We start from the raw sequence: 12,612 nt of genomic DNA, 5'->3' as shown, positions 1-12,612 counted from the left end.
TGAGCAATGGTTGTACATGTTGACATTAAAAACATACTGAAGCTTAAGGAACATTAGTTTAGTCAGCGTGTTTTGTGTTTCAGCGTTCGCGAGTGTTTTGCAGCGTTAGACTTGGCTTTTGCGATTTAAAATAGCTACATTATTCATCCAAATATCTGTATAGAGCTGACCGCAAAACGTCTAGTAAGCCTTTTAACGATACAAACAAGCTCACGATTCCACGTTTTAAGGCAGGATAGATCGACGTGTTATGTTCCATCATGTTAATTAAAGTAGACGTTGAAAAAAAATTCGTGGCTCTTCGCATAACAGGAAAATATGATGAGGTGCGTATTTTTTTCTGCCAATGTATGTATTTTTTTTAGCTAACGTGCGTTTTTTTTCTGCCAACTTGCGTATTTTTTTCTGCCAGCGTGCGTATTCTTTTCTGCCAACGAGCGTATTTTTAGACCTATTTTCTGCCAACCTAGAAAAAAGTTTGGGGATTTAATATTCTTTTAAGAAACTTGAGACGTGGCGTTTGTCACACAATGTGCGACAAAACGTACACGTCTAATTCTGAGCACATTTATCTTGACGATGTTCATATGCCAAAAGGTGCAGATTTGTTTTCCTAAATATTTTGATGTATGTGTAGGTCTAAATGTTTCTTTAGGACACGACTTTAGAAATTGCTCTTTGGCGAATAGTTCGCTCACATCGCCCGAGTCAAAAATTGCTTCCGATAACTTTACCCACTTCTTCAATTCTGCAGACGCACCGCAAACTGGGTAGGACTCTCACCCTTTTCGGGTTTTGAACTACGAAACTTACTACGGTTACTTCTTCGTTCAAACACAGCGTCAGCGTCTGGAATTCTTAGGTATACAACCAATACTCGACCTTGCAGAAGGGCGCTTAGCGTAGTCGCCCACTCTAACTCATCCCACTTGCAGGTTACAGCAAAGCGCTCGAAGCGTAGCAGATAGCTATCCAACTCGTTCTGCTATTCCCTGTCTCGCGCCTCGGGTTTCGTTTGCTTTTCTGCCGCTTCGGCCTCGGCATTCCGCCGCACTTCTTCAGCTTCAGCCTCAGCATTTTTCCGCCGTTCTTTGGCTTCAGACTCGGCAACTCTTTGCTGGGCTTCAACTTCCCTAGGTATAGGCGTCGCTTTTCTTTCTCGAACGCCTGCTGTACATTAATTAACTTCGCCAAATTGGCTCCAGTCAAACACAGTTGCTTGCCAACTTCAGCAATATAAAACTAGGTCAACACCCAAAGCAGTTCAATAGTATAGATCCCAGACGAGCCCCAAATTGTAACAAACTTTTAGGTCAGATATCCTAAAGTTTCTTTTCGGTGATGACAAACCTAAAACTGGTACAGCAGAAACTGTAAATGTTTTCCTTAGCGTAGTTTATGCAGAATACTACGCCACGCCTTGCCACAAATTCACTTCAAAACAACAGGTTATCAGCTGGTCGCACCGTAAGATATCCCAATAGGAATACACGTCACAATGGTCAATGACAGAGGGCAGAGTAACGCAATGTTTGGGATTGTAAAGTAGTTTTTCAGGTATAACGCAATTTGTGACAATAAAGGTTATTGATAACTTCAGATAAACTTATGTATTATATGTATAATACTAGATAGTGATCGGAAAGTACATGATATTTATCTGACTGTTTCTTGTGTTTGATTCCTATATTTAATGCTATCAAAAATAAACATAGCGCCCTCTATCGGCATTTATGAGAAGGTACCCTTGAGACAAGGGCCGACGGCGGCATAAGTCTCAAACACGTTTCTTTTTATACATCTGACTCCAAGGAACAGGCCGCTAATATAACTGTCCTTAACTTTTGAACTCTGGACAGAATCACTTCACTTAGTTAAAATTGCTCGTTAAGTATATTTACAAACGTCAGTATACACGACTACGTAACACGCTGAGTAGCGTAAAGTAGCCTAGTATGAATTCGCGAAACCCCCTTTCCACTCGCTTGGGCGTTGGTCACTTGTTAGTGGTCATGTGTATATTGACGTAAAGTTGGGCAAGGCAGTGAAGCAAGAAAACTACCTTATATTGCTACATAAAAAAAATATATGGCCTGTACAACTAATTTAGTAATACTCTTGTTTACCGAGCATGTCTTTCAGAATTTACGCCAAGAAGTCAGAAAGATCGCCGAGTTTATTGGTGTTCAGGTCGACAACGACAACTTGGAGAAGATTTGCAACAACTGCACTTTCGATACGATGAAAAAAGCGGCGACAAACGACAACGAGGAATTCGCCAATTTGTTTCGCAAAGGTATAACAAACTTTTATTACTCCTTTGCCAGAACTCTATATGCCGTTAAGGTTGAGTATGACTATCGCCTTATTCTAGAAGAGCAACAGCGTGAAAAAAAATGCGAACATACGTTAGAATACCTAAATTATGAAACCAAAACAGCATTTAATCGGCCTCTTATGATAAATGTTGCAGCTAAAAATTATTTACAACCGACAAACAAGAAAAATTCATGACCTTATTGGTCATTCAATTAAGGGTATACAAACTGTTAAAAGTAAATTTTAGAGTAGACCCATTTTTATTATAGGAAAATATTAATTTCCCAAAGTCAAAATGTCTTTTAATTTTGGCAAACTTGGCTCGAAATTGCTGAATTTCTCAAAATAAAAATTCGAATTCATCACAAGTTTTTGATGTTTAATATTTTCGTCAAAAGTTGGCCAACTATATAATGCCATTTCATGGAACATTCGCTAGTTGAGTCAACGTTTACACAAAGTTTAACTATTAGCAAAAATTAAATGCCTGACGGTTGCTCATTCCGATGTGATAAATCGAAATGTCGACAAAACACTGCAGGGCCTAGACATTTCGTTTATTTATGAGTGAATCATAAAAATATTTACAAAAGCAAACTAGGGTCCAATTGTTTATAAATTTATTTTCCACACAGTTTTCACTTATATTTTCAAGATTTCCACTGTGTTGACTGGATTTTATTTATCAAGTTATTGTAATATGTCATTCTAAATTCCTATAAAATTAATTAATAGACGAACTTCAAACTCAAGTTAAGACACTTCTATATTGCCTTGTAAGCTTCCTCTCAAGTTCACGTAAGCTTCCTCTCAAGTTTGTTTTTTCGGGGAAAGCTTAGTAACGATTGATGCCCAATAACACTCAATAAAGCTTTATTTATTACACAAAAATTACGTGTTTGTCAAAAAATATTGCAAAATAAATAAAATCGATTTTACAAAGCTTAATGTGATCCACACAGATTTTAGCCGGATAATGAACTTGCGGCCTTTTTGCCATAAATTTTAATTTATCAAAAGTAAAACACAGACAACAAATGCTTTTGATATTCACGCAGCATAGGCGGTTACGGCAATTTTGTAATCTGGGAAACGACTGTCACCCATTTCGATAACAAACTTTCCCTGGCCTTTGCCAAACTGACGTTCGATGTCGTTTTGCTTCACCACATATTGGCTGCTGGATAACCTTGCAGCAACACTGGAGAACCAGGCCTGCACACAAAATTATGTTGTTTATTATATCAACGTATTATATCAGTTGTTCAGTAACCTAATCATATTGTTCAGAAACAAAACTAGATGAGCATATGGTGGTTTCTTCAGAACACATCGTATCAACCAGCTGTCGATATGTTGTATAACCACCAATCGGGCTGAGTAATGTGGGTTAAATATAGCCTTAAGTGAATCCATCTAGCTATGTTCGAGGAGATACTGAGGTATCTTTTAAAATCAAAACTCTTTAGGCAAAATTAGCATATGCTAAATTCGTGCACAAGTGGCGCGATTAAAATCGGGTGTTTTCTATTAGCTGTTTGCCACAAAGGAGTGAAAGGATTGTTCCGAACCATTTGTTTCGTTAAAGATGGAAAAGCGGACCTTTGTCATCTTTAAAAGCGCAAAATATTACTGAAATAAACTTCATTTAGGCCTTATTATAATATTACCCGCGACTAAAGCTTATGGACAAACAAGGAAACATACAGTTATTTAGCACTGTGTCAAATGTTTTCGGCAAATGATCATAAAGTGTCGGGGACTATACACTGCCGAGCAGAACGTTCGATTCGCTGAAAAGCATTTATGCAAACTTTAAGTGTGTCCTCTTAGAATACGAGATCAAGCTGACGGAATGTAGGCCTATATACTCACATAAAATTCTTTAACCGGTTGTGGAAATGTGACGAGAACGGCGTTCACATCAGTAGGAAAGTAAAGCGTTCCGTGTACCTCTTCCCAGCTGAGGCGGTTGGAAAATAAGGCGAAACCCGTAGCACGAGCTGAACAAAAAAATATGTTGTAGCACTGCTATTGTATCACTGTATAATAATTATTTATGGAGCGTATCATGTAAAGGATACGTGTCAATAAGACGTATTTCACAACGAAAATTTGTTTCTAAGTTCGAGCTAGGGATTTCTTTTTTAATCGTTGAATTTAAACATTATATATTCGTGAATAATAAACATAATAACATTCCCGTAATGTATAGTTAAAAATGACGCAATCAACATGCAATTCGGTTGCTTTGTCAAACTAAAACAGAACTTGGTACTTTTTGGCCATCTCAAGCCATCGCTTTATATAAAAAGTGTGTGTTTTCCGTTAAACCCCGAAAGAAATATACTCACGGATTTCGCAGACGGCCGTCAAGTTGTTCTTGCAATCACCAGTATAGAGTTTGCCGTCTGAGATGTAGCCGCAACCGTTGCGTTCCGGATGACCGGTCGCCCATCCATCGACGTAAGTGACCTGACTTCCGTCCGAGTGGGCAAATGAACCGTCGCCCGCGCGATCGCTGACACCTGTCAGATGCGAAAGAGCGTTCTGGTTGCTTTGGGTGCGACAAACAGCATATCTGTTGCGGGATTATATTAAGCTTTTTTTTTATATAGGTGCCGGTTTTTCAAAAAACAAAACTATAGTGAACGGTCACCAACGAGACAAAACCAGACAATACCAGCTCAGGCAAAAACAAATTAACGAAACCCTATATATCTTCTGAAAATAATTTTAAAAGTTTAACGGAACTTCACAACTTTTCTAAACATTTTTTTTGCAGGATTCACTCTGTATTAAATAGAAAATATCGCAATTTATTGCAAAAAATAAACCTTTACAATGTGATTATTATGGCCACTTTTAAAAAACGTCCTTGTATTTTTTTCTTTTTAAATCGACTTCGATATTGACGAGGCTACATTTGGACGCTGGATCCAAGCGGAAAATTCCAATCTTACCAATCCATATTTTGGATCCAAAATAGCGCGCGACGATTCTTCTGACTCCCTGGTCCTGGATCTTTACAAGGCGACCGCCCAAGAGTCTACAAGCTGCCTTTGAACCGGCGTAAGATAAGGCATTGTAGGTGGAAGCCATGCAGCTGTGGCCGTAAGGCCAGAAATCATGCGGGCAGTCGGCCTCTAAATAGGATCAAATACTTGTCAAAATATAATAAAATTACCCCAATTGTAGGTTGTACAAGAAAGAGCGCTCACCCCTCTATCCAATTTATTACGCGATGTTTCGGTTTACTTTTTCGACAGGCAATTTTGCAATTCCTTATTTTAATCGGGATAAAACAATCCATTTAAATCATTTAAATGTAGATAATCTCCAAGTTTGCTTTCATTGAAGACTTCGATAAATCACGAGGCTCGTAATTTCCTAATCATATTTTTGCACAAGATCTCCAAATATTTATAGAACTTTAAGCCAAAAGTTTGTTTTAATGGCTTTTGTAGGCAATGTTTACATACAGCGTATAGTGACAACTTTAATCTGTCGTGAAATGCATTTATTTTTTAAGTTTTCGAACATTGGATAATAAATACGCCTAGGCCCTATAGGGTAGATGTTGCCCTTTTCAAAGTTACCTGAAGGACGAACCACACATGTCGCGTAGTCATCAGCAATGTAGTAGGAGTCCCAGCACTCGCAGAAGAAATCATCCCTGTAGGTTACACAGTCTTGGGAGCAGTTTGCCTTGTTACAAGCAGTATCTAATGGAAAAAGGTGTAATGCAGACTACCTTAAACAATCACGGTAAATATGCCTTCGACCATACTTTAAACCTTGAATGTAAACTTAAACAGACTGGCTATCTTGGGGATTTTACCTTGAGCAGACTTTATATTATCCGGGATTTATTTTACGGATAGCGTCACCAAAAGTGTTTGGTCACATAGACGTTAAATAAAACAAATATTCAACTAGCAACAAATTAAAATCCTGAAAAAAAGGTTGTCCCGTCAATTTTAAAGCCTAATTCTTACTAAAAAAACATACGTTTGTAGTTTGCTAGTGCAATTCTTACACAAAATACGACAAACTGCTTTAAGAGCCCTTGGTTTTAATTTTAAAGGATCGATGTTTAAGGGTAATGAAGACCGAATGTTGATATTTATAATTTTTGAATATGCCATGAAATATAAGTCAGTGATTCCCAGGCAGGGTGCCATTTCTAATACTCAGGTAGCTGATTGATATCTGGGATTTTACAAGAATATGATTTTCTTTGTATTGATCAAGCTTCGTGATAAAGTCCTTTGTGTAGGCCCCACTGATTATTATTAAAGTACATAAAATATAATTATGGTTTCGTATATTATACACAGTTAATAGTGCTGTTAAAGTTCTTTTTATAGTGAAATAATACTAAACCTCTTAACAAAAGTTCCAGTAGGGGTACCGCCTTTTATTTATTGTTTCTAGGGGTAGTGTAAGCCCTAAAAGTTTCGAAACCCGTACTTTAAGTAATGTTTTCCAAAATAAGCTCAATAGCTGCTATACTTACAAATTTATTTAACATAGAGCTTTGAGTTTGCTCATTTAATTTAGTTGTGCCGTACCTTGTATAGCGAATGGTAAGCAATTGAATTGGTCATAAGGGTCAAGGTAGTGGCTTTTCGGGCATTCGCAGTAGAATCCTCCAGGGAATTCAACGCAGCGGTGTGAGCAAGGATTGTGGTCACAATTAAAAGCCGTTGGATGCTCTAATCGTAGATAAAATGTTTGTTTACTAAACGATGCACGATCAACAACTAACGGCAGAACTACATGTATTTATCAGAGTATTTTATAAAAAAACGCGCATTTTTCAACTGTTGAACACACGGTCACATATTTATTCTTAAAGGTTAATTTTACTTTATTACCGGATGGTTACTAACACTATACAGACTTTTCCTGCTTTATGTATACAAGCCTACCTGATACTAGCATCCAGGCTTGCGAAGATGCGAGAAACCCCATAAGAAAGAACATAATCTGCATCATTTTGACGAGAAAGAGCGAGACAACTGAGTTATTACAATAGTTACGCCTGCAATACAGAAAAGGCGTCACAAATCACTGAAATTATAGAATAATCCCTTCCTATTTGCTCATTGTGTATATTTCATACCAAAAGTGGCTAAATGAGCAATGCATATTATTCAAATCTGTTTCTATCAGTTTACAATTAACCTAAAATTGACGATCGTCTCTTACTTTTATTGTTCATTGGCGCCAACTATACAGTAGCAAAATATAACAGTTATTGATATTTCCAATTCAGTAATGTACGTCAATCGAACACACAAGCGAAATAACAGCCTGAGAGATAACATGTCAGTTAAATAGTGTTCTCGAGTTAAAATTAGTTTGTTGTGGAACAACACCGCTTGGGTATTCCGAATTGTGAATGATTCACTTTCAATCATTAGGAATGAATCGACGGGTCGCCACATATAGTTTAAGCGGATTTCATTTTTGTTAACCACGCGTTTTGCGATCCAACAACAAGAAGTCATTGTTGAGCAATGGTTGTACATGTTTACATTGAAAACATACTGAAGCTTAAGGAACATTAGTTTAGTCAGCGTGTTTTGTCTTTCAGCGTTCGCGAGTGTTTTGCAGCGTTAGACTTGGCTTTTGCGATTTAAAATAGCTACATTATTCATCCAAATATCTGTATAGAGCTGACCGCAAAACGTCTAGTAAGCCTTTTAACGATACAAACAAGCTCACGATTCCACGTTTTAAGGCAGGATATATCGACGTGTTAGGTTCCGTCATGTTAATTAAAGTAGACGTTGAAAAAAAATTCGTGGCTCTTCGCATAACAGGAAAATATGATGACGTGCGTTTTTTTTTTTCTGCCAACGTGCGTTTTTTTTTCTGCCAGCGTGCGTATTTTTTTTTTGCCAATGTGCGTATTTTTTTTTAGCTAACGTGCGTATTCTTTTCTGCCAACGAGCGTATTTTTAGACCTATTTTCTGCCAACCTAGAAAAAAGTTTAGGAATTTAATATTATTTTAAGAAACTTGAGACGTGGCGTTTGTCACACAATGTGCGACAAAACGTACACGTCTAATTCTGAGCACATTTATCTAGACGATGTTCATATGCCAAAATGTGCAGATTTGTTTTCCTAAAGTTTTAAAATAGGCATGTACAAATGTGTGCACAATATTTTGATGTATGTGTAAGTGTAAACGTTTCTTTAGGACACGACCGAAAATTGCTCTTTGGCGAATAGTTCGCTCACATCGCCCGAGTCAAAAATTGCTTCCGATAACTTTACCCACTTCTTCAATTCTGCAGGCGCACCGCAAACTGGGTAGGACTCTAACCCTTTTCGGGTTTTGAACTACGAAACTTACTACGGTTACTTCTTAGTTCAAATTGTAACAGTTCAGTAAAGCTTGCTTGAGCTGAACGTAGTCCACAGCGTCAGCGTCTGGAATTCTTAAGTATATCTTAGCGTAGTCGCCCACTTTAACTCATCCCACTTGCAGGTTACAGCAAAGCGCTCGAAGCGTAGCAGATAGCTATCCAACTCGTCCTGTTATTCTCTCTCGCGCGCCTCGGGTTTCCTTTGCTTTTCTGCCGCTTCGGCCTCGCAATTCCGCAGCATTTCTTCAGCTTCAGCCTCAACATTTTTCCGCCGTTCTTTGGCTTCAGACTCGGCAACTCTTTGCTGGGCTTCAGCTTCCCTAGGTATAGGCGTCGCTTTTCTTTCTCGAACGCCTGCTGTACATTAATTAACTTCGCCAAATTGGCTCCAGTCAAACACAGATGCTTGCCAACTTCAGCAATATAAAACTAGGTCAACACCCAACGCAGTTCAATAGAATAGATCCCAGACGAGCCCCCAAATGTAACAAACTTTTAGGTCAGATATCCTAAAGTTTCTTTTCGATGATGACAAACCTAAAACTGGTACAGCAGAAACTGTAGATGTTTTCCTTAGCGTAGTTTATGTAGAATCCTACGCCACGCCTTGCCACAAATCACGTCAAAACAACAGGTTATCAGCTGGTCGCACCATAAGACATCACAATAGGAATATTACGTCACAATGGTCAATGACAGAGGGCAGAGTAACGCAATGTTTGGGATTGTAAAGTAGTTTTTCAGGTATAACGCAATTTGTGACAATAAAGGTTATTGATAACTTCAGATAAACTTATGTATTATATGTATAATACTAGATAGTGATCGGAAAGTACATGATATTTATATGACTGTTTCTTGTGTTTGATTCCTATATTTAATGCTATCAAAAATAAACATAGCGCCATCTATCGGCATTTTTGAGAAGGTACATGTGCTACATTTGACGCGGACTTAAATGTATTTTGCACCAAAACATCAACTTAAGACTTACCATTCCTGTAACAGGGGGATATAAAGTTTCTGATATGTGGCGCAACATTTAAGATAGGTTTTATCGATGTACTCGACATGATATTTAAACCGAAATTTTGGGGTTTTCTCAACAGCCCCCCTTTCTAAACGCACCAAATTCATAACTTAAGACCGGCCTTTTGGGGGTCCATGTGGGGCCCTTATATGCCTTAAATAGTCAAACCTTTTGTACTCGGCATGCTATTTAAATCTCTGCTAGCTCCCGGACTAATACCAGTCCCGTGCCGCAAAATTTGATACCATCAGCTTTACTATAGATTTGTACGATTTCCCGACCAGTTTTAAAATGGATGTCCACTTAGAACGCAGAAACATTTCCATTCCAACGTATTTCAGTTTAAATTTTCTTGCTTTGTAAATTCTCTCGGGGATATTTTTTAGCCTTTTATACTCTATGGAATGGTGCAATCAATACCGATGTTTTTCATGACTATTATGTATACTATAGGTACAACTTGAACGACTGAAATTGGGCGGAACCTGCTTTACTACAAGGACAAGGAGACGCTTGAAAAGACAAAAAAGATAACACAGATGTTCTCCTACTTGGAGTTCGGACCAGGTAAGTCAACATTGCTTTTACTCAGCAACCTACAAGAAAGCAATAGGTTTCTTTACAAATAGAAAATTAGGCTGTGCTCCAGCAGCCACAAGCGCGCTTAACAATGACCACTTGGGTAAAAAGTCATTTTTGGAGCAATGTTATTTCATATTATTGTTTACAGTTTCCAAGTATCAAGTTACTGAAAACTTGGCGTGGCTGCGAAGGTTTTTTTGCACTCATCTACCACCAAACCTTGTGAACATGGACAAGTTAAGACAAAACAACACAAAGGTTACTTTGTTTGGTGTTGCAATCTATCACAAAATTACTTACATACAATGGTGACAATATAATGTATGGACCAAAATGCCCCTAAAATGTCATACAAATATAAATATTTGATAAATTACTTATTTTTGGTTTAGACTTTGTACGTGTATCGCAACCCTAAAGATCAGTTGGTTTCGTGGTACAACTTCGTCAAAAATGACGTGTGTAATTTATTTCCGAAATCGGAAAAGGAGTTTTACGATGTTCATATCGCTGGTAGTGTATAGTTCAGATTGGTGACATAACGGATGAACTTAAAACTCAGGATATGTATATTATATATCAAAGGTAAACAAGGATGTTTCGGTAAAGATGTCGAGGGGTACCTGGAGCACATCAAAGCTTGGCATCAACATAAGGACGACAAAAACGTTTTGTTTCTTGTGTATGAAGAGATGAAAGGAGTAAGTTGATGGAACAATAATGATTTGTAAACCTAATGTTGCGAATCTTGTAGACAAGACATAAATAACCAAATATCACATGAAAGATTTTAGTGTTGGTGGTTGCCACGGGTATAAAGGCGCTGGCCCTTGAGACAAGGGCCGACGGCGGCATAAGTCTCAAACACGTTTCTTTTTATAAATCTGACTCCAAGGAACAGGCCGCTAATATAACTGTCCTTAACTTTTGAACTCTGGACAGAATCACTTCACTTAGTTAAAATTGCTCGTTAAGTATATTTACAAACGTCAGTATACACGACTACGTAACACGCTGAGTAGCGTAAAGTAGCCTAGTATGAATTCGCGAAACCCCCTTTCCACTCGCTTGGGCGTTGGTCACTTGTTAGTGGTCACGTGTATATTGACGTAAAGTTGGGCAAGGCAGTGAAGCAAGAAAACTACCTTCTATTGCTACATAGATAAAAAAAATATATGGCCTGTATAACTAATTTATTAATACTCTTGTTTACCGAGCATGTCTTTCAGAATTTACGCCAAGAAGTCAGAAAGATCGCCGAGTTTATTGGTGTTCAGGTCGACAACGACAACTTGGAGAAGATTTGCAACAACTGCACTTTCGATACGATGAAAAAAGCGGCGACAAACGACAACGAGGAATTCGCCAATATGTTTCGCAAAGGTATAACAAACTTTTATTACTCCTTTGCCGAGTTTCTATATGCCGTTAAGGTTGAGTATGACTATCGCCTTATTCTAGAGAGCAACAGCGCGAAAAAAAAATTAAAAAATGCCAACATACGTCAGAAGACCTAAACTATAGAAACCAAAGCTCCATTTAGAAGGCCTCTTATGATAAATGTTGCAGCTAAAAATTATTTACAACCGACAAACAAGAAAAATTCATGACCTTATTGGTCATTCAATTAAGGGTATACAAACTGTTAAAAGTAAATTTTAGAGTAGACCCATTTTTATTATAGGAAAATATTAATTTCCCAAAGTCAAAATGTCTTTTAATTTTGGCAAACTTGGCTCGAAATTGCTGAATTTCTCAAAATAAAAATTCGAATTCATCACAAGTTTTTGATGTTTAATATTTTCGTCAAAAGTTGGCAAACTATATAATGCCATTTCATGGAACATTCGCTAGTTGAGTCAACGTTTACACAAAGTTTAACTATTAGCAAAAATTAAATGCCTGACGGTTGCTCATTCCGATGTGATAAATCGAAATGTCGACAAAACACTGCAGGGCCTAGACATTTCGTTTATTTATGAGTGAATCCTAAAAATATTTACAAAAGCAAACTAGGGTCCAATTGTTTATAAATTTATTTTCCACACAGTTTTCACTTATATTTTCAAGATTTCCACTGTGTTGACTGGATTTTATTTATCAAGTTATTGTAATATGTCATCCTAAATTCCTATAAAATTAATTAATAGACGAACTTCAAACTCAAGTTAAGACACTTCTATATTGCCTTGTAAGCTTCTTCTCAAGTTTGTTTTTTCGGGGAAAGCTTAGTAACGATTGATGCCCAATAACACTCAATAAAGCTTTATTTATTACACAAAAATTACGTGTTTGTCAA

General features: G+C 37.5%; 1 protein-coding gene across 1 annotated transcript; it reads right to left on the bottom strand.

Moving 5' to 3' along the window:
• Positions 1-3,328: 3,328 nt before the first annotated feature.
• On the bottom strand, positions 3,329-6,107 carry LOC146169639 (uncharacterized). Its single transcript, XM_083386667.1, has 6 exons — positions 6,098-6,107; positions 5,919-6,044; positions 5,283-5,465; positions 4,674-4,847; positions 4,195-4,322; positions 3,329-3,534 (listed from the first exon to the last, which is right to left on the bottom strand). The coding sequence occupies exons 1-6, from the start codon at positions 6,105-6,107 to the stop codon at positions 3,370-3,372; spliced, it is 786 nt and encodes a 261-aa protein (XP_083242793.1). The 3' UTR covers positions 3,329-3,369.
• Between the last annotated feature and the right edge of the window lie 6,505 nt (positions 6,108-12,612).

Source organism: Ascidiella aspersa, chromosome 1 (assembly GCF_963924565.1).
Source record: "Ascidiella aspersa chromosome 1, kaAscAspe10.2, whole genome shotgun sequence".
In the NCBI taxonomy this organism is placed as follows: domain Eukaryota; kingdom Metazoa; phylum Chordata; class Ascidiacea; order Phlebobranchia; family Ascidiidae; genus Ascidiella; species Ascidiella aspersa.
The sequence above is the reverse complement of the archived record's forward strand: the minus strand, read 5'-3'. Positions and strand labels throughout refer to the sequence as shown.